This window comes from Artibeus jamaicensis, unplaced genomic scaffold (assembly GCF_021234435.1).
Source record: "Artibeus jamaicensis isolate MK-2021 breed Jamaican fruit bat unplaced genomic scaffold, CSHL_Jam_final scaffold_369, whole genome shotgun sequence".
Classification (NCBI taxonomy): domain Eukaryota; kingdom Metazoa; phylum Chordata; class Mammalia; order Chiroptera; family Phyllostomidae; genus Artibeus; species Artibeus jamaicensis.
The window spans coordinates 43,112,258-43,140,065 of record NW_026522042.1 but is presented as its reverse complement, the minus strand read 5'-3'; the positions used below and the strand labels follow the sequence as shown (position 1 = coordinate 43,140,065).

Genomic DNA, 27,808 nt, shown 5'->3' with positions numbered 1-27,808 from the left:
ATGACATAACAAACACTCCTTAACAGCTCAAGTTTTACTTCAACGAGTGAAAAGCTCTTACTGATAACATCAGAACAAAGTATGTGGAACTAAATGTAAGGATTTTAATAGGGCTTTGTGGTTTACAGTATGACTTTAGATACTTTTACCTCATCTGCCCCCACTGCTCAGGGGAGCTGAGGGAGGTTTAAACCTACACCTACTCCTTGCTTTTTCCATCATATGACAGGAACAACATCAATAACTTTAAAGCAGTAATGTAACTAAATTGTATTAAAATGAAATAAATAGAAAACTCTAAATTCAGAAAAATCACGATCATTTTATTATTTCTCATTTAAAACATAAAACACACCATGCTATATAATTAAAAAACATTTTCTTAATACCAAGACTTTCCCCTATAATATGCTTATATAAATATAGGGTGGGGCAAAAGTATGTTTATAGTTGTGAGTACTCAAAAGTTTATTCTTATATTATTTTATTTTTTTCCATACAAACTGTAAACCTACTTTTGCCCCACCCCATATCAACCTATGGTAAGAATGGAAGGCTGTGTTTCAAAATATTAATAGTGGCTCTGTTGGGTTGGGGGTCATAGAATAATTATTTGTGTGTATTTGGAAGACTATAAGCTCATCTTCATTTTCTATAATAAATGCATTACCTATATACTTTCTGAAAATGCCTTTTGTCATTGTTGTTATTAGTCATTCTGATATTCTACCTTTAAAGTAGTCAACTCATTATTTAACTGAATGAAAACAGTATTTGAATATCCAGCTACCACTTATTGAGCAAGTATTTTCCTGGTATTTTATGTACATTATTGCAATTAATTTTCACAACAATTTCATCAGGCCATATTATTTATCCCCAGATAAGGAAGCTGGTGCTCAAAGACGTTCACCTGTCAGGCTCTCTCAGCAGCAGCTGGAGCCTTGGTTGCAGCGAGCCCTGAAGCCCACATTCTTGGTCCACAGGGCTGACTATCCTTCCTACCTGTGGCTCTCCCGGCTTCCCCACCACACGCTGGTGCAGCCTCCCGGGTCCTCTTTTTAGGAAAAACACATTTAAAGTATTAAAGTAGATAATTTTTAAATAATTGCATGTACCATAAACAAACTGGAAGGACATGCTCCAAACAGTATATATCACCAGGGAGTGAAACTATATGATATGGCAGGACTTTTATTTTCTAAACTTTTATACTCATTTTTCTTTTTTTAATCTTTAAAATTTTTCCCACAATAATTCTTTTCTTTTAGATAGATGACAGTCAGAAAACATTACAGACTTTTCTTATATTGTTTATCTTTTGAACACTGGTGCATCTCAGTATCAGGTTTATTACACAAACCATTTGTAGAAATGAACATAAAAATAAGTATATCTCATCTTCCCCTTCAGACCTTCTGTTAGACAGTAACTACGAGGTCTCTGTCAGTTTACCACTGTCATCAATGCTACAATACCACCTGTTCAGTGAAAGCATCTGGCACATAAACAGCTAATGCAAGTGAACAAGTGAAGAATATATACTTTCTGACTTCCGGCCAAGATCGAGGCATAGGTGAAAACACTGTGCCTCCTTGCACAACCAAGTTTAAAGACAACAAAGTTTTAGTAACAAAAACACAGCCAAAACACAGAAAATTGAACTGTACAGAAGTCTGACAACAATGAACCATTCAGCCAGACCGGTAAGAGGGGCAGAGTCAGCGGCGGAGCAGTCAGGCAGGAGGGATCAGCCTGACCAACCTAGGAGAGCAGGTGCGGTTGGCAGATCCCAGGCGCGGGGTGGCAACGGGAGGACCCAGTGAGGGCAAAAGGCAGCTGGCTGACCGCGGTCACGAATTCTCACGCAGATAAACCAAGCGAAGGAGGGAACAGTGAGACAGACTGATCAGGCTAGGGCCCCAGCGATGGGAATTAAAGCCTAAAAGCACCAATTGGAAAGACTTTCGGGGTCTAGGTGCTAGGAGAAGCTCCCAGGCTCACAGAGTTCATTGGAGAGACCCACAGGGTCCTGGAGGGTGCACAGGCCCACACACCCGGAAGCCAGCACCAGGAGGGCCTGGTTTGCTTGCGGGAAGCATCAGAGAAAACCGAAATCCAAGAGAGAGCGGAACAAACGCCATTGCCCCTCTCTGACCCGGCCCCCACATACAACATCATAACCCAGAAACCCGGGTCGCCCCACCCTCGTGAACACCTAAGGCTCCCCACCTCATACCTAACAGGCGCAAACAGACCAAAACATTATGGCTCAAGAAGAACAGCTCAAAGCCCCAGAGCCAATACTTCTAAGCAACCAAGAGATAGCCAACCCATCAGATGCACAGTTCAAAACACTAGTGATCAGGATGCTCACAGAACTGGTTGATTTTAGTCACAAATTAGAGGAACAAATGAAGGCTAAACTAATTGAAATGAAGGGAAATGCACAGGAAACCAATAGTGATGAAAAGGAAATGGACTCAAATCAAGGGAGTGGACCAGAAGGAAGGAACAAATGACCAAACAGGAAAATATGAAGAAACAAGAATTCAAAAAAATGAGGAGAGGCTTAGAAACCTCCAGGACATCTTTAAATGTTCCAACATCCAAATTATAGGGATTCCAGAAGGGGAAGAGGAACAATCACAAGTGGAGCACTTATTTGAACAAATAATAAAGGAGAACTTCCCCAATCTGGCATAGGAAATCGACTTCCAGGAAATCCAGGAAGCTCAGAGAGTCCCAAAGAAGGTGGACCCAAGAAGGAACTCACCAAGGCACATCAGAATTACATTAGCCAAGATTAAAATGAAGGAGAGAATCCTAGAAGCAGCAAGAGAGAAGGGGACAGTCACCTACAAAGGAGTTCCCATCAGACTGTCAGCTGATTTCTCCAAAGAGATCTTCCAGGCAGGAAGGGGCTGGAAAGAAGTATTCCAAGTCATGAAATCCAGAGACCTACATCCAAGATTGCTCTATCCAGCAAAGTTTTCATTCAGAATGGAAGGGCAGATAAAGTGCTTTTCTGATAAGGTCAAATTCAAGGAGTTCATCATCAACAAGCCCTTGTTATATGAAATGTTAAAGGGACTTATCTAAGAAAAAGAAGATAAAAAATATGAACAGTGAAAGGACAGCAAACTCACAGTTACTAACAACCACACCTAAAACAAAAGCAAACTAAAAGGACAGCTAGATCAGGAGCAGAACCATAGAAATGGAGATCACCTGGAGGGTTAGCAATAGGGGAGTGGGAAGAGGACAAGAGGGGAGAAGGTACAGAGAATAAGTAGCATAGACGGTAGGTAGAAGGTAGATAGGGGGCAGAGCAAGAATAGTAGGGGAAATGTAGAAGCTACAGAACTTGTGATACGTGGTCCTAAACAAAAGGGCGAGGATGGTGGGGGAGGGGTATGGAGGGTGGAGGGGAATGAAGGGGGAATAGGACAACCGTAATGGCATAATCAATAAAATACATTTTAAAAGAAAGAATATATACTTTCCTCTTTCCAAGTTTCAGACATACATATTCTCTTACTATATTTTAAATTAGAATATATGTTCAAGTCAGGTGGAGGGAAAAAATGTACAGGGAATTATCCTTGCTTTTGAATCGCACCTTGCCGAATGTGGCTGTTATGGGTTGAATTGTGTCCACTCAACCCCAAAAGGTATGTTGAATACCTAACCTCTGGTCCCTCGAATGTGATGTTATTTGGAAACAGGGTCTTTGCAGGTGTAATCAGTTACGATGAGGTCATCCAGGGGAGGAAAACTGGTGGAGGTGCAAGAGGGTATGGGAGGGATAAATGGTGATGGGAAAAAATTGCATAGACAAAGAGAAGGAAATATATCAAATATTAACAGTAGACACCTCTAAGCAGTGAGATTGTTGGTACTTAAAATTTTTCTTTACACTTTGCTTTTCCAAAAGTTCCTACAATTTGCATGTACTGCTTTTGTAATTAGAAAACTTTTTAAAAAATTCCAGTATATTTGAGGCATTTGAAAAATAATGGTTCTTAACCATTTCACTTGTTATATTGAACTGAATAAATGCTGACTTGAAAAAAAAGATGAGATCATCCTACTGAAGGTGAGTCACTCACCCAGTACGACTGGTGTCCCTACAAGAAGACAGCTGTGTGAAGACAGAGGATTTAGGTGATACACGCACAAGCCACGGCACACCAGCGGTTGCCAGGAAACCACGGGAGGACAGGCAGGATCCTCCCCGGGGAGCTCGGCCCTGCTGACAACGTGATTCAGATTTCTAGCCTGCAAAACTGAGACAGGACACCGCTGTGGTTTTAAGCCAGTCGGCTTGTGGTACTTTGTGACGGCAGCCTGTGGAGAGCAGCACAGTGGCCTTGACTTTGAATTCTTACAAATAATGGGGGAGGGGAAAATAGCCACCTGAATGTCATGACCTACAGGTTTTCAATGATTTTCCAGTTTACTTTATGATAATGTTAAATATTTGCAAGAACACGCCCGGTCAACACAGGAATGCCAGAACAGCAAAACAATTACAATTTTAATATGCCTAGGTACAGACATTAAAAAACTTAAGTTCAGTGTTACAACATTGGTTTTGGAAAAATAACATTTATAATTATAACAGAATCAAGTTTTGCAGAGTTAAATTTCCTTAACAGTTCATTTCTATATTAATCTAACTCTTTACAGTCTACCAAAATGGAATTATTTTATCTTTTTTTTTTTAAGCACTGGTATTCTTAAGTGAAATGTGAGCACGGGGCCCAGTGTGTAAAATAGAAAGTGAAGCTGTTCTAATGGAAGCGGGCTTCTAGAAGGGGCCTCACCCCTTAAGACTCTTAGGGCGCTAAGCAGTGGGAGGACCATGGTATCAAAACACTAACAACACGCAGTAAGATTTCGGCGGCAAAGGGAAACCAGGAGACTCATTCAGGAACCCACATTTCCTAACCCTCTGCTTTTCCACGCTTTTCTGTGGTTTCACTTCAGAAAATTCTTCAAACATCAATTGTGTGAACGGCAGTTACATTAAGCAGAAATTGTATTTCCAACCCTGGGAAATTACAAAATAGATGCTGCTGAACAGGATCCAGTAAGCAATGATTTTTTTTTAAAAAACAAAACTTTTTAAGGCAGTTCATTGTCCCTACTAATAAATACAAAACATTTCTTTTGAATAAAGCCCCAAAGTGAAGATAAGTCTTGGGAAGATGAAGCATCCCAATAAACAAACGGGGGATTCTAAGCAAAGGCAATGTCATGGGGCCTGAGGATAAACGTCCAAACAAGAGAGAAGAGGCAAGGACACCCACACAGTCAGTCCTACGTGATGTGACGTGAACAGGAAGGGCTGGACGTGTGTGCTCAGTGACACTGGCTAAGGACGGGAAGTCCCCAGTGGGCGCAAAACCACAGGGAAGCATCTGCTTAAGGCTACCTGTGGTTGGTTATTAACAACACAGGAGAGAAGGCCATGAGACACACGGCCTTTTGGTTAGCTGGTCAGCCTTGCTCATTAAGGATCTTTCCTTGAGAAATTCTAGGAAGTTTATTCACCTCACATACATTTTTCTACAGATTTCACAAACAACAGCGTAGTGCTGACAAGGGGCCAGACTCTGTTCTAAGTAGGTCACAAATACTAACTCATTTAATCCTCCTAACAACCCTATGAGGTAGGCACTATTATCAGCCGTGTTTTACAGATGAAGAAATAGGCACAGCGAGATTTAAGCAACTTGCCCAAGATCATTAGGCTTGAAAATGTTTATCTTGCATTCAAACCCCTTGTAAGGGAGAACAGTGAAAGCTGTGGCCGGGAAGGGAAGTTTGTCCTAGAAAACTTAGGAACGTGCCTGACTCAAAAAGGTAAAATTAATATTCTATAGCACCAGAACCGATACTCTACTTGCTCTCACACCTGAGGATGTGATCTCTAAATCACTTTTCATTTCAACATGGACTGTACACAAATGAATACAGGGTTTCCTCCATGCTTAGTAAAGGCCCTTGGTAAATTTGTTTTTCTGAAATGCTCAAGGGAAATCACCCTGTTTTAACATTGCATTCCAGCTAAACCAAGTAGAAACTGGTTCAGGAAGAGCTGGCTTCTTTATCACAGAAACTAACATAAAAAAGACAGTAAATAAATATGAAGTTTCATATCAAAAAGTGGTTTCAAATAAAGTCTAAGAATAACTTTGAACATCCCAATTCATTACTTTATCATATTCTTGAATTCTTTGCTTTATGTGAGAAAGTTTATTCTTTAGATAATCGCAGCGTTCTTTTTTTTCCAGAAATGTAGGATCCTAAAAAAGAAACACAGTTGTTCTGTCAGCCTCTGCCTCAACAAAGCCCCAAAACAGACACATACAGTAACACCCAGGAAATGACCCTTCCTAGAAGATTTTCCTGCAGCAGATTTCAAAATCTGCCTTGTAAGAAAACCAGTTTTTAATAGACTTTATTTTTTAGAGTAGTTTTAGGTTCACAGCAAATTTGAGAAAGGCACCTTTAACTTTAGTAGTTTATTTTTTTAAAGATTTTATTTATTTATTTTTAGAGAGGGGAAGGGAGGGAGAAAGAGAGGGAGAGAAACATTAATGTGTGGTTGCCTCTCACACACCGCCTATTGGGGACTTGGCCCGCAACCCAGGCGTGTGCCCTGACTGGGAATTGAACTGGCAAGCCTTTGGTTCACAGACAGGCACTCAACCCACTGAGCCACACCAGCCAAGGCTAACTTTAATAGTTTAAAATACATTAAAGAGTAAGTATAGAAACATTTAATAAAAGCTCTCTTGGGCCTCTACTGATTGGTGTAATTAAGGATGGAGTTGGAAACATGCAAAATAAGGTCGTGTTTCTGAAGGAAATGTGGGTGGTGAGTTCTGCATCAGTGCTCGTGTCTCTAGGTGGCTCCACCAGGACACAGCAGAATGTAATCAGAACAGAGACGAGGAGAAGCGGGCACCCCCATTCCCTAACAAGGGGCATCTTAAGAAATACAAAAAAAGAAGTATTTTAGCTAAAAGAATCTAAAGTCTGTCAGTTGTGCCTGGATAAGAATATACTTTGAAGAAGAAAATGGTTTTACTCACCTTCTTTTTTTTCTTGAACTCTTCAAGGATTCTTGAAATTCTCTCATGTTCCTAAGAAAAGTATATTGTATACTTGAAGTAAAACATTTGCATTTACTCACAAATCTCAAGAATGTCTCAAAGTATACTGGGAATTAGAACAGAAAGCAATTTTTACCTCAGACTATAATGACAGTATTCATATGCAAGAATCTGATTCGCTGGACAACATCTGAGGACTCTGGGCCAGGCGGTGGGACTGAGGAGTGAGCAGAAAGGCCCTGCCTGCATGGAACCAAAACTGGGTCCCAGTGCCACTGCCTGGCAGCTCTGTGACCTTGATCTTTACTCCTCCCAAGACTCAGTTTCCTTATTGGTAAATGGAAATAATACCTGTAACTACCTCATAGGGTTGTGAGAAGTCTCTGAAATGATCCTTGTCAAGTGCTTGGCACATAATGATCATATTAATAAAGATCATTTATTAACCTCTTATTATTTATAAGCCTATAAATAATAATAAACCTATTATTTAGAAACTTATTATTAGGCATCATTTTCACCCCATTGATAAGTTCTTTTTTATGTTATTAGGTGTGGGGATTCAGAGGTTGAAACTATTCAATGTTTGGAAATAGCTAATATAATGTTCCTTCTAACTTTATTCTAAGTTTTATAATAAACATGGAATTTGTTAAGGGGTTGAATGGCCTATCCAAAGGGAACAGATGACTAGAACAATGCCTTCATTTATCCATGAAACCTACGCTATAGAGACCATTAGATACTATAAACCTAATAAATAAAAAAATAAAATGTTGTAATTTATAGTCTTAAAAGCTTCCCCTGAGAATATTTTCTTTTTCTCTTTTAAGGATTTATTTATTTATTTTTAGACAGAGAGGAAGAGAGGTAGAAAGAGAGGGAGAGAAACATCAGTGTGTGGCTGCCTCTCACACACCCCCTGTTGGGGACCCAGCCTGCAACCCAGGCATGCGCCTGGACTAGGAATCAAACTGGCGACCCTTTGGTTTGCAGGCCGGTACTCAATCCACGAGCCAGGGCCCCCTGAGAACATTTTCTATCACTTACCCACGTCCTTCTCCCAGTACATTTTAATTCCTCAATGTCTTTTCCAGACTACAACTATGAGCAGTATTTGTGTTGCACAGGCTGCCTGCAGAGACATGAACCTGGAGATGCAGCTGTCAGCCATAGGAACAGGTCCTGGACTGGGAGCAAACCAGCCGCCTGGGGCCAGGGCTGCTGTGCCAAAGATGCACAGAGAGAGGAGAGTGGTAAAACCTATTCTAGCATCTGAGTGAGAAACTGAAGTTAAGAGGGGGAGAACCAGAGGAATGACTTCAAGCAATATTGGTATTTTATGAGCTTAGAAAAGCCATGGGATTGTTTCGGTTTTCAAGGGCCACAGCCAGGTTGGTGGGAGAACCTGTGCCTCCACACGAGCTCACTGGGCTTTGACGTGGCTCCCTGGGGACGTGCTGGGGAATGAATGAGCCTCGCTGGCAGATGACTGCCCACAGCAAAGCTCCCTCCGCCTGTGGCCAAAGAGAAGTGAACATTGTGCTACGATTAATATTTCTACTTTAGATAAGGACTGGAGGAGACACGGAGAGGAAGTGTGGCCTTGTCATTGGGCTACTTGCTTGCCATACCATGTTGAAAACTGGAGGACACGACTACTGTAGGTACCGTGTGGAGATGTCACAGGAGGACTCAGTCTCTCAGCCCCAACCGCAGACCGCCATGCCTGAGCCCTGGCCCAGTCACGCAAAGCCCTCAACCCAGAGACCACTGGGTCTAGGCTCAGAGCTACCTGTCTCAGTTGGGTTTCTCAGCATCCTGTCTGTCAACCAGTTTCAGCTTCCCACCCTGTGCTAATGCAGATTCCTGGGGCCACTGGCTCCTTCCCACACTCCCTGGAGGGCCTGTCAATGTGGTCACCCTTTGTGGACCTGTGGACCTTGCTTGCTTTCCAAATGGTACTAATTGACCCTTGACCTGTAGTAGTTGCTGGGTTTTTCCTGCTTCCTGGTACTAGTGTCACTTAGCCAACATTATCCCATTGCTCCAGGATTGGGAAAATGCCACTACTATACACACTTGGCTTAGCTAGCTCATAATTATAACTGATTTAAATGCACACTTAAATCTGTGGTTAAAATAAGGATGCCCAACTAATGGATCTAAAAGAATATATATATGTTTGTGTGTGTGTGTGTGTATATAAAACATATATCTATTACATATCCATATATTAACCTTTTTGAAATTATTTTAAAATACTGTGTGAATTCTTAAAGTTTTAATTATGTAAGTAATAGATTAAATTAATATATCCTCTTTAAAAAGGACAGGATAGTACATGCAAATGTTTATAGCAGCATTATTCTAATAGTCAAAAAGTGGAAACAACGCAAATGTCCATCAACCGATAAGCTGGATATCACAATAATGGAATGTTATTGTCCCACCATGAAAAAGAACGAAGTACGGATTCTTGCTACAACACGATATAGATGAACCTTGAAAACATTATACCAAGTGAAAGGAGGCAGACACAAAAGGCTACATTGTATCACTGCATTTATATGAAAGGTTCAAAAGAAGCAAATCCATAGACAGAAAGCACACTGGCAGCTGCCAAAGGCTGGAGGCAGGTGGGAATGGGAGTAAGGGCTACTTGTTCATGGGGTGAGAAAAGTGTTCTGGAATTAGAGAGTGGTGATGGTTGTTAGACTTTGACTTGGTGAATACACCAAAATCCATTAATTATACAGTTAAAAAGGGTGAATTTTATGGCGTGTGAATTGTATTTCAATAAAAGTTTGTACATTAGCTAAAAAATGAAGTGTAAAATATGAAATAAGAAGCCATTTACAGAAAAAGAACATCACAGAAAGTGCTGCCGTCCCCACCTGGCTTTCCTCTCTGCCAAGATCACCCTCCTCAGACTGACTCAGGCGCCCGGGAGCTCACGCCTGCACCTTCAGACCCACTCTGCATCCTCTCCCTGTGCTCTCTGGGCCTGGAGTGGCTCCCACCCAGCTATCACTGGCTGCTGGAGAATGCAAAGCCCCTCGGGGCTCCTAGACACACTGCCCACTTCTTTGTGAATAAAACTTCCTCAAAATATCTTAATTTGTGTGTGCCATCTGTCTCCATTGGGACCCTGATTGACTCAGTATGTATCTTTGTTAAATTCATACTTCATTTAGATAAGAAAACAAAATATTACTTAACAATTGAAGGCCAAAGAGGTTAAATTATATAATTTGAATTGTAATCCTGACTAGTCACCTTGAAGACCTCAAGTGACTTCCCTAGACAGATAGCAGATGCATGTGGTTATGGCTCATCTGCATTTTAAAAAGGTGGGATCTTTCCTTCCCTAACTACCAGTCTTCCCAGGCAGCTGCAGACACTGACCTGCTGGTTTCCCGCATGATGTGGCAACCTCCTCATCACTGCATCCAGCTCATCAAACTTCCTCAAGACGGCTTGAACTTCTGCAGAGAGCTCTTTGTACTCCGAAAACTGGTCTTGGAACACAGCTTTATAGCGTTCTCGTTCATCATCTGTCTGAATCACAGGGTACTTTCTGAGGGAAAAAATTAACCAAAGTGATAACTTTTCACTACAACAAGCTGAATGGGAAATCGGCTTAGCTTATTCCTCACTGACCATGTTGCACCTTCAATTCAATACACTATCTCCTAGGTAACAAACAACTGTTCAAATACAGATGAGTTTAGGCAGAGAGGATTAACTTGGAGACAAACAGAAAAATAAAAAGCCCAAATGGAATCTCTCGTTCCTATTGTGAAGATTTAGACAGATACTCACGCCACATAGTCAGGCAACACAACAGGTTTAGGGATGTGGCCCGCGGGAATGTGTCTACTCAGTACTTCAGGTTTCATTTTTGTTGCTCTCAATTCTTTGAAATTAACTTCTTGGTCTCTCTGTCTATCACCACCAATGGCCATTTCACACTACAGTTTGGGAGAAAAAGAGGATTTGTTTACAAACAGAGGCAGGAGAAAAACAAACCGGAACTGATTCTTAGAAGACAATGGAAAGTCAAGAAGCAAAGCAGAACAGCGATTAACATCTCATTTCAGAATTACACGTTTTACACTGACAAAGTTGTTCTGAGTCCTTCTGTCACAGCTAAAGGGACTCACACTGAGAGGTGGACGAGCATAAGTAGAACACCCTCCAACCCCCAGCATGTACATGTCAAAGATGGGTGATGAAATGGGGAATCCGGGGTCTTAAGTACCTTATTTTTTTTGGATTTATACCTCAACTAATTGTAAAAGAATAAAAAATGCAATTCAAAATAAATTCGGGGAACAAAAATGGAACAAATCTACTAAAGTGGAATCAGAAAAAAATGACACCAGAACCTGTGATGAAGCAATTACAAGTAGCCACTGAGTGGGTCAGAGAGATACACGCTGCACTGTTTTCATTATCTGAAAGGAAAGCAAAGAATCCAGAGAGCCCTGGCTGGTGTAGCTCAAGTGGATTGAGTGTGGGCCTGTGAAGCAAAGGATTGCAGTTCGATTCCCAGTCAGGGCACATGCCTGGGTTGCATGCCAGTTCCCAGTGCGGGACACATGAGAGGCAACCACACATTGATGTTTCTCTCCTTCCCTTCCCTTCTCTCTGAAATAAATAAATAACATACTTAAAAAAAAAAGAATCCAGAGAGACAGTGGACATTTTTAATGTGCCCACGTGTCCCTAACCTGCAATTTGCTGAAGAGGTCACGAGGACCCTGCAGGTGGTGATTTAAGTCACCCTGGTTTCTACACTGGAGAGCTCCTAAAGGCCTGCTTAGTAAACAATGGTATATTCAAAAGAAGGAAAAGAACACAAGATGAAATAGCCCAGAGAGGAAGTACAGGGGACAGACTTTAAGAGCCAAAACAGCCAAAAGAAGGGCAGTAGGAGTGGAAGGCTCGGTGAACGCGCCCCAGAACAGGCAGGCTCAGCTGGATGCGCAGCTTTGGGGCTGGCTGGGAAGAGTGTTCAGGGCCCTACTAAAGCAGTGCCCAGAATACCATTGAGTTGGTAAGGCTGCTGGATGCCAGGAAAGAAGTTCCATTTTACACATAACAGAGCCAGATTCAGAGAGGTTTAGTACCTCCTCCAAGGTCTCACAGCTATGAGTGAAGGCATGATTAAAACCCAGAACTTTCTGGCTCATTGACACTTTTCAATGAATTACACGAGGAAACTGGTGTAGTTAGCTGTATACTGCTCGATGCTGAAGTTCCCCGAAGTTCTCTGGTAGTATGCTACAAATGAATTTGTGCTGGGCGGGGTGGGCACTGCCATCCCCTTAGGGCAGTCAGCGCCTCTCCTCTGCCCCCCGGGGGGCCCTCACCTCAGGCTTGTTAAATGAAACTGAAACTAAACTGACAGAAGCCCCTACTCCACCGAAAACAAATATAACATGAGATTTTAAAACCTTGCCAGGCAGCTTTTAATCCCTTGTTTCCTGACTTTCTATTTCTGGGGCTGTCTTTGAGGTTCGGTCTGACATTAGCTCATTCGAAAAACCACTAGCTCTTAACTCACCAAACAGTACAGCCCAGATTAGAGATCGGATGTGCTCACCAGCCCTGCGGGGGAGGGGTGTGAAAAGGAGAAGCTCCCAGGTGAAGGGGAACCAGATGGCCTCCGTGAAGGAAGGCACGCCGGGCCCCTGGGCCCAAAGCAGCAAGAATTTGAGTGGGAGCAGAATACCCTGGGGGAAAGTCTGCTTTTTGATCCGCTGGTGAGGATGCCATTTCTTCATTCTAATGAGTGCTGATATGTTTAATCTCGACGATGAATTATGGTGTTGAACATTTTGGCTTACATAAAGAGTTTTATTTCATGGCTTTCCTTTTCCAGCTTCTAACTATTGAACAACCCCTTTCTCCCACTGCTGGCCAAGGGAGCGGCCATGAACACCTCTGGCCTGGCAGTCTCAGCAACAGCCCCAGGCGGCAAGCTCAGGCTTCCTGGGCAGAGTCACGAATTCGGCCCAGGTCCTCATAGTGGGCACAACAGTCCACATGAGAGTCCACAAAGTTTGGGGTTTTTTCCAGTTAAAGTTTTTTTCAAGCAGGAACTATTCATTTTCCTTACTTGTCCATCTCTATTTCTAAGACATAAACCTTGAATATAAAGAGGGAGTTTTAAGAAGCCAGAATATTTCCAAAAAGACTATTTCATCTGCTGTATTTTTTGTTTTGTTTTTATGCCCTTAACATTTTCTTCCACATTTTTAGGGTGAACCTCACTGATCATCAGTTCAGAAAACCCTATTGGAGCAGGGGCAAGTTCGAAACTAGACATGAGACGAAGAACCAAAATCACCTTAAGCTTCCGTGGGAAGGAAGCTCTGGGCTCTAGCCCTGGGTCTGTCGGCTGTCAAGCAGCATTCCTGATTACGAACAGAGCCCCAGAAACAACCTTCCTTTGCTTCTAGTAAAAACTAGTTTTGTCAGCAAATATCAGGGGAGCTTTACTGTGAGGCAAGAGAAAGTAATTAAGCAACAGGATAAGTAATGCTTTGTATATAATTATTAAGTCTTTCAAATTACAAAGAGGCTGATGAATATCCTGTTAAGTTAGAGATAGGGAACGCTAGCCCTGACTGGTGTGGTTCAGTGGGTTGGTTGAGCATTGTCCCCCAAACTGCCTGGTCACTGGTTCAATTCCTGGTCAGGGCACAGGCCTGGGCTGCAGGCCAGGTCCCTGGTTGGGGAGCATAGCATGCAAGAGGCAGCTGATCAATATTTCTTTCTCCCCTCTCTAAAAATAAATAAATAAATGCTTAAAAAACAAAAACACCAACCAGTGCCCATTTCCCAGTTTCTGATTCTTCCTCCCTCTGAGTGTATAATGTAACGGTGCACAGACCCCTGATCCCAAACCCACACCATTACTTGTGATGCCTAAATTAGATTTTTGTTTTGCTTGGGAAAAGAACTCTGCTCAGCACTTAGGGATTCATTAGAATTTATTTCTGTCTCTATTTGACCTTACTTTATGTCTGTATATTATTTCTTTTAAAAATAATCTTGTTTCCTTTTTATAAATTGTATTTGGTAAATACCAAGCAAGGGAAGCCTGGTAGAGAGTTCCAACGAGTGACAGAAAACTGAAGTTCAGAGACACAGCAAGTAATTTACCCAGGGTCACAAAGCTAGTAAGTAGCTGATCTTGTACTCAAATTCAGATTTGCCAGATCCCAAAGCTTATTTCCTCCTCATCACACTACATGCCTCTCCTAAGGCAGTCTGCTGATTCTTCCCTGCTAGGGACTAAGGAGGAAGGAGGCAAAAATTGTATCCAATAAGAAGCTGGAGAGCCAAGCTCTTGTACAAGGTTTCTCATTGGTAAGTCCAAGGGTGAATCCTCAGTTAAGTCATAATATTCCCTCTCATGGAGGTCTGCCTATAAAACACACCTACACGTGCTGACTCCCAGTGATCCATCTCCCAGGAAAAGATGCCTTCAAAAGGATATACTGGATTGATATAATTTTAAAAGGAGTCCCCAGGAATGGGGGTTCCATCTCTGCTACAGTTATTCCTGACTATTCCAGGACCTGTCAGGATCTGGAACCCCACAGCACCCCCTGGGCACACTGGACACCAACCTCCTAGGGTGTCCCAAAGGAGCTACCCTGAACTCCCTGGCAGATCTTTCTAATCCTGTCCCACATGTGAAATCAGCCACATTCTCACCAATGACACTGGCCACTCTATCATGTGGGGTACGTTCCTCCAATTCAGACAGGCCTTTTACTTTATTCTGCACTTAATCCCATTGGTAAATCCCACTACCTGCAAGAGACTGACCAGGAAGCCCATAAATTCCACCCTGGCCAAGAATGACCACCATTGCCACATCCTCACCACACTGCAGCTCAGCGACAGGCCAGTTTGGTGCTGAGCAGTCAACACCTGCACAGTGGTCACCTTTAACCTCACAAAGCAAACAGATTCTTCTCTTCTGCCCCCAAGGATGTTCTAAAACACATTTCCTAATGTTCACACTCTGATTTGCCAACTCAGATGCCAGATTTTGACATCACTTATTAATGAGAGTCAGCTTTTAGAAAGTGAATTTCTGCATATGTAAGTTTTTAGGCCCCCCCCTTTTTTTAATACAGTCTTTCTAATCCTGATCCATCTTCTACACCACAGTCCTTTGAACTCAACGTGTTATGCAGCGACCATTATTTTAGGACTCTGACAAGGCTGCAACACATTCCTGGCCAGGGTGGACTCTGTGACTTTCCTAGTCGGCCCCTCTGGGGCAGCAGGAGTGACTAGTGGGTTAAGGCATTGCTGGCAGTCTTGAAGGAGAGCACTGGCAATGATCCGTCAAAACCAGCCTCAGGATGACTCCCAGCTGGTCACACTCTAACGTCTCTGGAGTAACACTGGAAGGCAACCCACAGGGTTAGCTAGGAAGGTCGCATTTAAATGACACAAAAAAGGGCCAGCATACTATTTAAACATCAGCCTTTTTGCTTATCTCAATATCTGAAATGAGTATTAACCTAATTTTTTAAAAACTTTAAAAAATTTTTAATAGGTAATATATACATATTATATAACAGTTCAAAGTGTACAAAAGGGTACATAAGGAAAAGTCTCCCTTTATTCCTGTTCCCCTCAGTTGGCCCGGCGCCCTCCTAAAGGAGACTACTATAATTGCTTTCAGGTACATGTGATATGTACATTTTAGATAGCTTAAAATTGAGCATCCATTTAGCTCTGAGTTAGAACAAGTCCACTTGAAATGTATATCCTGACAGCAATAAATGTTGAATAAATGAACACAAAACTAAAACGCAGGGGAAGCGGGAAGTTAAAACAAAAATAAAACAAATGAAGAAGCACACACACGCACCCAAGGTACAGCAGTCTCTCTCTAATTTTCTGAACAACGTTGCAAGTGCGCAGGTTTGCAGCACAAGGTCCACACGCCTTGTGAGAGAGACTCTGCTGGTCTCCTTTGCACCACGCCTGCTCAGTCAGGATGGGTCAGATGTCTTTTATTTCTAAAGAGTGATGAATACCCAAAATAATCCAGGAAAGCTGCTGAACCCTGTCAGCTGCAATTCAGATGACTTTACATATATGTCAGGAATAATGCAACTGACTCTTTAAAAAATGCTGCTAGTTACAGATCCTCAATGATGACCAATTAACAATGCCAAACTGGACATTATCATCTATAAACCGACTTTCCCAGGAGATGTCAGAGAAATACAAATCTCTAAGCAAATTATTTAGTTTAATTTTATAGTTCTCGATGCTTGTGACCCCTCTCTCATACACACACACATGAACACTCACACAATCACACTCGATAATCTTGTGTCTGTGTTTTTCTTTTTCACTAGATTTGTAAGCCCCTGGAAAATAGAGATAATACTCACTGTTTTTTACCCCAATTACATACATACCGTCATGTATGTATGTATGAATGTATGTATACACAATGATACTCTTTGTAGTGTTCCTATCACTGGCCCACAGCCAAACTGGCACGTGTTTGTTCAATGAATTAATTAATGATAACACTGATGTATTAATCACGATCCCTTGGGCAGACTGTTCACCCACTTCATAAAATCCCCTATTTCAGCACGAACAAAGTATTTTTGGCAAGAACACCACAGAAGTGATGCTGTGTTTTTCTCAGTGCATCATATCAAGAGAATATTTTCAAAGAATATTTGTGTGTTATAGAGAATAAAGTTAAAAAGAACCAATAAGAGGTATTTTCAAAATGAATGTACTTAACAAAGGGCTTGAATGAATTCACAATACAACAAAAAAAAACTGGACAGGATATGACAGTTAATAGAAAAGGAAAGGCAAACATAACAAGGAAAATGCTGAACCTCACTCCTGAGAAGGGAAAGGAAATTATAACTACATGAGATACTGGTTTTCAGCTATTAGATTGATGTTGACACAGTTCCTAACACCCTGTGTTAGTCAGGGGGTGAGGAGGCCTGTCGTGTTGTAGGAGTGGGAATTGGTAAAATTTCTATTGGACAATCTGACAATCAAAATATATGAAAGGAAGCTTGCACAAGCATATTCTTATATGTATAAGGTTATTCACTATAAGATTGTTTTTAATAGTGAAATAACCTAAATGTTCATTTATGGTTAAATAAACTATGATTCATCCACATAATGAAATACTGTGTAGCTATAAAAAGAGAAAGCAGAAGGTCTTTATGTACTAATAGGAAAACATCTTAGAAATGTATTGTGGAAAAATTAAGGAACATAACAGTGCATATGGTATGCTACCTTTCAGGTAAATGGGGGAGGAGAGTGAATATATACATAACACATTTCCAAAAGGAAACACAAGAGACTAATAACACTGGCTGCCTCCAAGCAGGAGAATTGGAGAGCCAAGGTACAGGAGTGAGAGAAGGCTTTGTATTAAAGCTTCTTTTGAATTCTGAACCAAGTAAATATGCTATCTCTTCAAAGAAAGAAACAAAGCAGTGATTTGAATTCTCAACTTTTGCTTGGAAATAATACCTATATCTTAAAGAACTTTTTGCTCTGGCTGTGTGGCTGAATGGGTTGGAGCATCATCCTGTACACCAAGAGACTGCAGGTTCAATCCCCAGTCAGAGCACATACCTAAGTTGCGGGTTTGATCCCCAATCGATCCCCAGGCAGGACATGCACAGGAGGCAATTGATTGATGTTTCCCATATTGATGTTTCTCTCTCTCTACCCCTCCCTTCCTCTTTCTCTAAATTCAATAAACATATAACTTGGGTCAGGATTTAAAGAAAAATGAGAGGACTTTTCAATGAGATAAAATTATGATTAAAATATATTAAATTATATATGCAAATAACTATAATAATGGCATCTCATTTAATCATCTCAGCAATCTCGTGAGTAGAAAGTATTATTATTCCAATTTTCCAGATGAAGAAACCAAGGCATTAGAAGGTTAAACACCTGCTCATTACCATACAGTTAGTAAGTGGTAGAATAGAAATTTCTTTCCTGACACAAAATTTGGCATCTGAAAGAACTTTAAAGAGACTGCAGAAAGTTTGGGAGAATTACCTTCACTTAAAAAAAGGTTAAAATTTAAACATAGAAGGAGAACCAACATTCACTTATATAACTTCTCATCTAACAAAATTTAAAGAAACTATTAATAACCTTATCTAATTTGGTCCTTTTTATATTAGAAAAAAGCTGAAAAGCCTTTTAGGAACTCCATGTAACAGATACACTTTCACAGACAGATGATCTACTCTGTAGACTTACAGACAAGAGAGAAAAGTATTCACCAAATCTAGAGATAAAATATAATGTGAGGCCCTGCCTGGCGTAGCTCAGTGGATTGAGCGCGGGCCTACCAACCAAAGCATTGCCAGTTCGATTCCCAGTCAGGGCCCATGCCTGGGTTGCAGGCCAGGTCCCCAGAATGGAGTGCAACCACACATTGATGTTTTTCTCTCCCTCTCTTTCTCTTTCCCTTCTCCTCTCTCTAAAAATAAATAAATATTTAAATATTAAAATATATATATATATATAATGTGAAGTTTTTTCCTTACCATTTTCCTTTTTGATGAAAATGATGGCTCGCTTATCTGGAACAAAGAGAGTTAAAATGATTTTTCAAAGGCATGTGAAGTTACTTTGCAAACACTGTCATCCACCTGAATTTACAGTCCAATCTCCATTCTACAGAGGTTGAGTCTCTACTTTCCAGATGTTCCTCTACTCTTTTGGCCAGGTTTCGATGGGCCGGTGGCGAACCAGAGGGGACGGGATAACTGTCATTCCCTGTCAGTCAGGAACGAAGAGCAGAGGCAGAAACCTGGAGATAGCTGAGACTATCAGGTAAGTTGTGCCGAGTCACCCTGATTTCTTTATTCTTGGCTCCCATTACCTTGCACATTTAAAGAGCCTAAGACAGTTACATTATAAAATTAATAGAAAAAAGCCACAGGCCATGACATCTTCTAACTTTCAGGAAGACACAGCGACACAAAGAGGCACAGCCTCCAGCATCAGAGGAGAGTCCAGTCTAATCAGCCGTTAGGAAGAGTCTGATAGAAACAAGTTTTTGTTGACAAAGGAAAAAGAATGAAAGTATTATGTTGACAATTATAGATAATGTCGAATTTTGAAATGACACTAAGAATTGTATTGTTATTAAATTTACATAAAATTATATGAGGATGTGTGTATTTCACTACCTAGATTTCACACTGATTACAATTTAAAGTTCTTTACTTTGTATAACACAGACGTAAATTTAAGAAATATGCTTAACATGCCAAGGCAAACTTTTAGAAAAAACTTATATCTATGTCAAGTTCTAGTAAGATTAATATATTTTGTGACAAAAGAATATGAATCACATTGAAACATGCTGAGGTTCTCCATAAATCATAAGGTACTTGTTATAAACTTAACCAAGTTTTTTGTTGCTGTCATGCATAAGATTCCTATAAAAGAGTAAAAAAGTATATAGGTCAGTGAGTAAATAAATAGGTTATTGAGTAAATAAGGATAGGAGTTCATTGTTTTATCTACAGTTTTGCCCAATATGCAGGGTGGGGCAAAAGTAGGTCTACAGTTGTGAGTACGTGAAATGGTTTGTTCTTGTATCGCTATTTATTAATTATTGTATTATTTATTTGTATTACAACTGTAAACCTGCTTTTGCGCACCTGTGTACACCATGTGCAATTATATAGTATAAGGAGATATGTGGAAAAGATGAAGAATATAATTAACATTAAGGAAAAAATTAGACTGCCAGCCAAGATGGAGGTGTAGGTGGAAACACTGTGCCTCCTCGCACAAGCAAGTTTAAAGACAACAAAGATTTAGTAACAAAAATGCAACCAAAACAGACAGAAAATTGAACTGTACCTAAGTCCGACAACAACGAACCATTCAGCCAGACAAGTAAGAGGGGCAGAGTTGGCAGATGTCGGAGAGGTGTCCTGCAGGAAAAAGAGCCAGACCCACCCAGGAGTGCAGGCTGTGGTTGGCAGATCCCAGGTGTGGGATGGCAACAGGCAGACCCAGTGGGGGCACAAGGCAGCTGGCTGGCCACGGTCACACATTCACACACAGATAAACCAGGCAAAGGAGCCAACAATGAGACAGACCGTGCAAACCAGGGCCCCAGCAATGGGAATTAAAGCCTAAAAGCACCAATTGGAAAAACTTCCAGGGGTTAAGGTGCCGGGAAAGGCTCCCAGGCTCACAGAGAGTTCGTTGGAGAGACCCATAGGGTCCTGGAGGGTGCACAAGCCCACACACCTGGGAACCAGCACCAGAAGGGCCCAATTTGCTTGTGAGAAGTGGCAGAGGGGACCGAAATCCATGAGAGCGTGGAATAAATGCCATTGCCCCTCTCTGACTCCAGCCCCACATACAGTGTCACAACCCAGCAACTGGGTCGCCTTGCCCTGGTGAACACCTAAGGCTCTGCCCCTCATACACAACAGGCACAACCTGACCAAAACATTATGGCTCAAGAAGAAGAACAGCTCAAAGCCCCAAAGCCAATATTTTTAAGCGACCAAGAGATAGCCAACCTATTGGATGCAGAGTGCAAAACACTGGTGATCAGGATGCTCACAGAACTGGTTGATTATAGTCACAAATTAGATTAAAAAATGAAGGCTACACTAAGTGAAATGAAGCAAAATACACAGGGAACCAATAGTGATGGAAACTGAGACGCAAATCAATGGAGTGGACCAGAAGGAAGAAAAAAAGGACCAAACAGAAAAGAATGAAGAAACAAGAATTCAAAAATATGAGGAGAGGCTTAGGAACCTCCAGGACATCTTTAAAAGTTCCAACATCCGAATTATAGGGGTACCAGAAGGGGAAGAGGAACAGCCACAAGTGGAAAACTTGTTCGAATAAATAATAAAGGAGAACTTCCCCAATCTGGCAAAGGAAATAGTCTTCCAGGAAATCCAGGAAGCTCAGAGAGTCCCAAAGAAGTTGGACCCAAGGAGGAACACACCAAGGCACATCATAATCATATTAGCCAAGATTAAAATGAAGGAGAGAATCCTAGAAGCAGCAAGAGAGAAGGGGACAGTCACCTACAAAGGAGTTCCCATCAGATTGTCAGCTGATTTCTCCAAAGAGATCTTCCAGGCAAGAAGGGGCTGGAAAGAAGTATTCCAAGTCATGAAATCCAAAGACCTACAACCAAGATTGCTCTATCCAGCAAAGCTTTCATTTAGAATGGAAGGGCAGATAAAGTGCTTCTCCGATAGGGTCAAGTTCAAGGAGTTCATATCAGCAAGCCCTAATTATATGAAATGTTAAAGGGACTTACCTAAGAAAAAGAAGATAAAAAAAGATGACCAGTGAAAGGACAGCAAACTCACAATTATTAACAACCACACCTAAAACAAAAGCAAACTAAGAGGACAGCTAGATCAGGAGCAGAACCATAGAAATGGAGATCACCTGGAGGATTATCAATAGGGGAGTGGGAGGAAGAGAAGGAGGGAGAAGGTACAGAGAATAAGTAGCATAGGCAGTAGGTAGAAAATAGACAGGGGGGAGGGCAAGAACAGTGTGGGAAACATAGAATCTAAAGAATTCGTGACACATGATGGGGGAAGGGGTGTACAGGGTAGAGGGGTATGAAGGGGGAAATGGCTCAACCGTAATGTCATAATCAATAAAACATATTTTTTTTAAAAGTTAAATACTGACATTATCAGTGTGAGGAAATTCTACTAGACACTTCTCCTTAGAAGAAGAAAGCAAAACATTAACTTATTTCAGAGTATAATGAAGCTAGCAGAACATCTCTTAACATTTTGCTACTGTTTAAAAAAATTATTTTAAATAGGGCTTTGATACAGTCTTATCCTCTAGATGTTATTATTAATCCTCTCCCTCTTTCTCCTTTGTATATTTAATTAGTTAAATCTTAGAACTGAAATCAAGTACATGGCTCCCATTCTAATATTGGAGCATTCATCTACCTAAAATAAGGACAAAACATCAAAATGCCTGAGTAAATTTTCAGAGTATGTTTTTCACAACCCAACTTTTCAATATTTAGGAAAAAAATCACATGTGGTTCACCACATTCTTACTGGACTTTGTTTAACTCACTGCAAGAAAGTGGAACTCACCGTAACAGATTTAAGTGAACACTTTCCTCCTCTAACTGAAAAATTATGTTTTTTATTATCTCGCCATGCTAAAGTATCAAGATTGTCCTCAAACTTACTTTAATGATGAGACATTTTATTACTGAGTATGTTCTTTTTCTTTTCAGGAATTCAGTAGCTATGTTTTTTTCTTAGGCACTGGAAAAACATACTAATGCAGCAACAAACTCTAAATTACATTACGTATCTGGTGTCTGCCTGGAAGGCTGACAACAGTGACCCATCAGAGTGGGCTGTCCCAGTCACAGCATGTCAGATGCTGAGCTAGGGCTTTTGAACTTCACCTCATTTTCTTAAAAGAGGCTTCTGTAAAAATCTTTGTTTTGAGAATCCATATTTAACAAAGGAGTGAATAATAGAAATAAAAAGAACAAGGACTGAAATGCCTTACCTCCTGTTGCTCCACGCACTCCCTATGTCTCCGGGCTGCCTCGTGCCGCCACAACTTGAGGCAAACCAAAGCACCAATGAGGTAAACAATCATGGTGACGAACAGGAACACCATCGCTGCTATCTGTCCTCCTTCCACCCGGCAGAACACTGCATTCACCGGCGTGTTAAATAATGGATAGTTGCAGAGTCCACCTCGGTTGATATCATTCACATAGACTATGGCTGCGGCCATATACAAAATAAACAAGGCCACATTAATTCCAAATTCAGTTAGGGGCCACCAGTTAGAGTCCAAAAGAATGGTCTGATAATACATGGACATGCCAAGAACCAGGATAATAATGGTGGTGACCCAAGCTAATCCAGCCACCACGAGCACGAAAGGAGTTTTGGGGCCATTGTAGTAATAGCCCCCATATATACTGCCCAGGCCACCAATGCCTCCCACGGCAGTGGGGGGGGAATAGCCAAACATGTTATACCACTCACTGTCCTTGTGAATGTAAGCTGTGACACAAGCGAAGACGCCGGCCCCCAGAAGTAGCTCCACCACACCCAGAATTCTCAGCAGGCCAGGCCACGACTTCATGTAGGAATACCTCAGGTTATATGCCTCCACCTTCTCACTGTATGTGAGAGCTGTTTGTGTGTGTCGGCCTAGAGATCCATAGGAATCCTGGGGAAGCATCGCTTCAGCCTCCTTCCGGGAATTAAAGGTTCCTTCTGACCCTCCGTAGGGATCTTTGCAGGAGTTGGGGGGTGAACGGTGGTTTGTTCTCCCTGGAGACGCTGGAGGTGAACACTCCACTCCATCGGAGATGTATCTGATGTCTGACACAGGCTTATCCCATTCTGGGTCCTTTTTCTTCCCTCTGAAGAAGTTCTTCCAGGACTCAGGCACAAAGCGTCTTACAGGTTTGAGATCCGGTGCTATAGCCGGTTCCTCTGTGTCACTTGAGTAGAAGTCAGGCCCGAATGGTGGCTGTAATGGGAGAGGGGGTGGTGGCAAAGGATCTGCGCTCACAGCCAGCTCACTGTCACGAAGAGTCTGCAGGGTTCTTATGGTGCCATCTTCATAGGCCAGGTCCCTTGGGACCTCATCGTAGTGCCTATTCTTGGATCGTCCATCATTTGACGACATTTGTGATTTCAGACCTGTGGCCAAGATTAAAGTTATCATTTACACTTACTTTTTTATTATTTCAATGAGGCTGATTTAATTCACTTAGTCAATGATCACATTCAGGAAACCAATATGGCCATGTCTATTATGATATATAAATAATAACATAGGCCTGGCTGGTGTGGCTCAGTGGATTGAGGGCCAGCCTGCAAACCAAAGGGTTCCCAGTCAGGGCACATGCCTGGGTTGCAGGCCAGGTCCCCAGTAGGGGGCATGCGAGAGGTAACCACAAATAGATGTTTCTCTCCCTCTCTTTCTCCCTTCCCTGCTCTAAAAATAAATAAAAACTTTAAAAAAATGACAACATAAATATGTATATCTTAAACATATGTAACAATTAATGTTAGCCAGAGATACAGTCATCATTCTATACAATTTTAAGGGTAATCAAAATTTTAAATGTTAGCTCTAAATTTATGTCTAACTTATGTATGAGCTCGGTAAATAACCAAATATAAAACAACAAAAATAAGACTAAATTTTAAAAAAGCAGGATGCTACCACATTCCAAGTAGAGTCCTTTCCTCAAACAGCTAAATCAAAATATTTAAGAGTGTAAGCATACCAAAATGTGATAGGTCAGCAAATAACTCCTCATTTTCATTAACTCAAATTTGCTTTGGAATGAATGGCCCAGGAGAAGCAGCCTGTTAAACACAGGGAGTGAAGAGCCCCTTTCCTTTCTACGTCAGGAAAGTCAGTCTAGGGGCATGGCCCCTCCCACTCTAAAATAGTAACACTTGATACTAGATTTTATAACTGGCTTCTCAGTGAAAAAAAGTCACCAAAGGTAAAGAGTCCCCAAAAGTACAAAACAGAACAGCAGCAATGACCATGTATATCACTCTTTCCAAAGCAATTATCTAAGAGCAATTGCTGTTGCCATGGAGACTTGGAAGTCACCCTAGAGGGTATTCAATCCACCTAAAAAAATAAAGCGTAGAAAAGCACTTTTATGAAACTTGATTTCCTTCATAAAATCAATAATGTGGACACAAATACAAAAAGGAGGGAAGCATTTGCTACTGTAACTACTAGGTTTACAGCACATGAATTTCTCCCTCAAATTGCTTGTGTTTATTTACTTGAAGACTCACTGGGCACATGGCATTGTACTTGACACTATGCAGGCGGTGTCACAATTTAAAAGGATAATTCCACCTAATGATATTGAACTATTTAGAAATTCCTAAGGCTTGTTTTATTTTACTTTGTAAAATGGAGACTGATCATTCAATAAATATTTACCAAACACCTGCCACATACCTGGCGTATCAGTGCTGTGTACCATGCTGAAAGTATACCAGTGAATGAAGCTGACTAAAATCTTTGTCTTTGTGGAGCTTATATTCCAGTGGGGAGTGACAGATGATAGATAAGGGGAGTGAAGTATAAGGAACTTTAAGGAACAAAGTTAAGAAAGGGGATAAGGGAAAAAAAGGGGGGATAAGGAGTGCACTGTGGGCAGGGTGTTACATGTATTCCCTCGGTTCCTATTTAACAGGGTGTTAAATAGAATGACCAAGGAAGTTTTCATAGAGAATGTGACATCTGAATGTAGAAATGAAGGAGATAAAGGAGGAAGCCAGGCAGGTATTCCAGGGGGAAGTATTCCAGGTAGATGGCGCAGCTAGTGCAAAGGCCTGGAAAGAGTGCCTGGCGTGTTGGACTATTAGGGCGTGGAGGCCAGTGTGGCCGCGGCAGAGTGAGTGAGATGTAGAATTGAGGCCATGTGAGTCGTGAGGGCCTTGAAAACCACTGGAAAGGATTTTGGCTTTTATTTGGGAGTGAGATAAGGAGCCACTGGAGGATTCTGAGTAGAGAAGTGACACATCTGACTTTTGGGGGGAGGGTGGGGGGAGAGAGACATCCATGTGGGAGAGAACCGTTGATTGGTTGCCTCCCGTACACACCCCAAACCCTCAACCTGTGCCATGACTGGGGATCGAACTCCCAACCATGTCACTCCAACCAACGGAGCCACACTGGCCATGTTTTAATAGGATCTCTCCAGTTGCTATGTTGAGAGTACACTACAGGAGACAAGTGTGAAAACATGGAGACTGGCTAGGAGGCCAGTGAAATAATCCAGTGGGCGATGGTGGTAGCAATGGAGATAAACTTTTTAATAGAGATTTTCAAACTTAATAAAAGTGGAAAGAACAGTATTACGAACTCCTACATACCCATTAACTTCTATTTCAGTGATTATCAATTTATGACCAATCTTGTTGCATCTATATCCCCTGCCTTATTCCCTCTGTCAACACAATACTTGGAAGCAAACCCGACATCAGATCATTTCACCTGCAACATTTCACTCCTCCAGTGTAGCCTTGGGGAGAAGCCTTCAGAGAGTTTGAAATCCAGGTGATGTTAAGTAGGCAGCTATATACAGAAGGGCACATGCTGCCACAGGCGACAGAATCATCCAGGGTAGAGATGGAGTTTACATTTGGGGGTCTTCTAAATGGGGCACTCCAGTTTTAAAGAATTAACTATGATAGGCCCAGCAAGGTGTCCAAAGCAAAGTAGAAGCTCTATAAATGACAGTAATTAACTGTTGTCTCTGTTTCTTATCTTTATCTGAAAAGTTTAAATTCTATAATGCAAAGTACTACTGTAGTTTTGAAAGACATTTTCCTAAGAAAAGTAGAAGTAAAAGCACAACAAATAAGTTTAGCAAATTTTACACAACAGCTCTCAATATCTATACTATAAAGTACATACATTTAAAGGATACCCCATGGCTTAATTTAATTCACTAGCATAAAAAAAAAAGAGATGCGCTTCTAATTGTAAAGGATGTATCTGCACCTGTGAAAGGTGGCTTATTTGAATTAGATCACCCTATCGGTGTTTAAATAAAAAGCAAAATATATATAAATCTGAAGATTTGTGGAAGAACAAAATATGTGACGTCAGAAGGGGTCAGCTGTATTGTAGCACATGGTAAACCTGCGGATAGAGGGTGTCACTGGGAGCCACTAGGCACGCAGAGGTGCAGTGGGTCTTCGTTTTGTCCAGGCCCGAACGCTCACTGCGTCCCCTGGGACACCTCTGTGGGAAAGCCACTGCGGTGAGAGAAGTGCTCCCGCCCTCTCCAGCTCTCCCGACAAAGTGTCCCAGGAATCGAATTTGGTCACCTTTACACAAACAGAGCCACCGCTTGCTAAAGCAGGCTGTAAAATTTTACCGGGCCCACGAAAGGGGCAGATTTCGGATGTTTGGGGGCCTCCAGGGGGGCTGGGAAAGTCCCGAGGGTTTCAACTTCACCCACAAATGAGGGGCCACGGGCTACGGATCGTCTTCGCTCCGGCGTTTCCCGACTCGGCTGCTCGGCACGCGTGCACCTACCTCGCTCGGTCCCTGTGCTCTGCCCACACTGCGTGCTTGCACCGTCTTTGAGTCTCTGAGCGAAAATCCACTCTCGGTCTTTCCAGATTCCGCCCCAAAGTGGCCGGAACTAAGCCGGCTCAGCAATGCCTGACTCCCAGTAACCAGGATCCCCGCGCCCGGAACAGAGGCGCGCGCGGCCCGCGTGTGGCGCACCTGTCTCCCGAGTGAGACCCGGCGTGACACCGGGCCCTCCGGACCCCGGGCCGCGCTTCCTCCTCACCACCCAGGGCGCCGGCCTCCGCCCGCAGGTTATGGCGGGGCTGGGCGTTGAGCGCCGCGGGCCCAGGAATCTCCGAGGCGCCGAGAAGCTCCTCCCGCCCCGCACACCTGCGGGGAAGGCGCCAGCCCCTCCGGGCCCGGGCCGGCTCACCTGAGCCCCACCCCTCGGACCCTCCTCACCTGTGCGGCCGCCGGAAGAGCGCGCCAGCAGCCCGCGGCAGCGAAACCGGGATCGGGCTCCCGGGGCGGGGCCGAGC

At 42.2% G+C, this 27,808-nt stretch overlaps 1 protein-coding gene across 3 annotated transcripts; it reads right to left on the bottom strand.

The window, feature by feature from the left end:
* Nucleotides 1-400: 400 nt before the first annotated feature.
* On the bottom strand, nucleotides 401-27,808 carry MARVELD2 (MARVEL domain containing 2). 3 transcript variants are annotated; one of them, XM_037138645.2, is made up of 7 exons: nucleotides 27,732-27,808; nucleotides 22,749-23,905; nucleotides 18,740-18,775; nucleotides 10,953-11,101; nucleotides 10,536-10,707; nucleotides 7,107-7,157; nucleotides 401-6,314 (listed from the first exon to the last, which is right to left on the bottom strand). In XM_037138645.2, the coding sequence occupies exons 2-7, from the start codon at nucleotides 23,889-23,891 to the stop codon at nucleotides 6,192-6,194; spliced, it is 1,674 nt and encodes a 557-aa protein (XP_036994540.2). In that variant the 5' UTR covers nucleotides 23,892-23,905; nucleotides 27,732-27,808; the 3' UTR covers nucleotides 401-6,191. The 3 variants fall into 3 exon arrangements, with proteins under 3 accessions (XP_036994540.2, XP_036994541.2, XP_053513380.1); XM_037138646.2 differs by lacking the exon at nucleotides 27,732-27,808 and adding an exon at nucleotides 27,291-27,693; XM_053657405.1 differs by lacking the exons at nucleotides 18,740-18,775; nucleotides 27,732-27,808 and adding an exon at nucleotides 27,291-27,694.

Excerpts from the sequence above, each read along its gene's own strand:
- MARVELD2 (XM_037138645.2), bottom strand. The coding sequence starts at position 23,891 with ATGTCGTCAAATGATGGACGATCCAAGAATAGGCACTACGATGAGGTC. Across the intron at positions 18,776-22,748 it reads AGTGCGTGGAGCAACAGGAG|ATAAGCGAGCCATCATTTTC; the intron begins GTAAGGCATTTC and ends TCTTTGTTCCAG. Across the intron at positions 10,708-10,952 it reads GTGTTGCCTGACTATGTGGC|AAAGTACCCTGTGATTCAGA; the intron begins GTGAGTATCTGT and ends TTTTTCCCTCAG.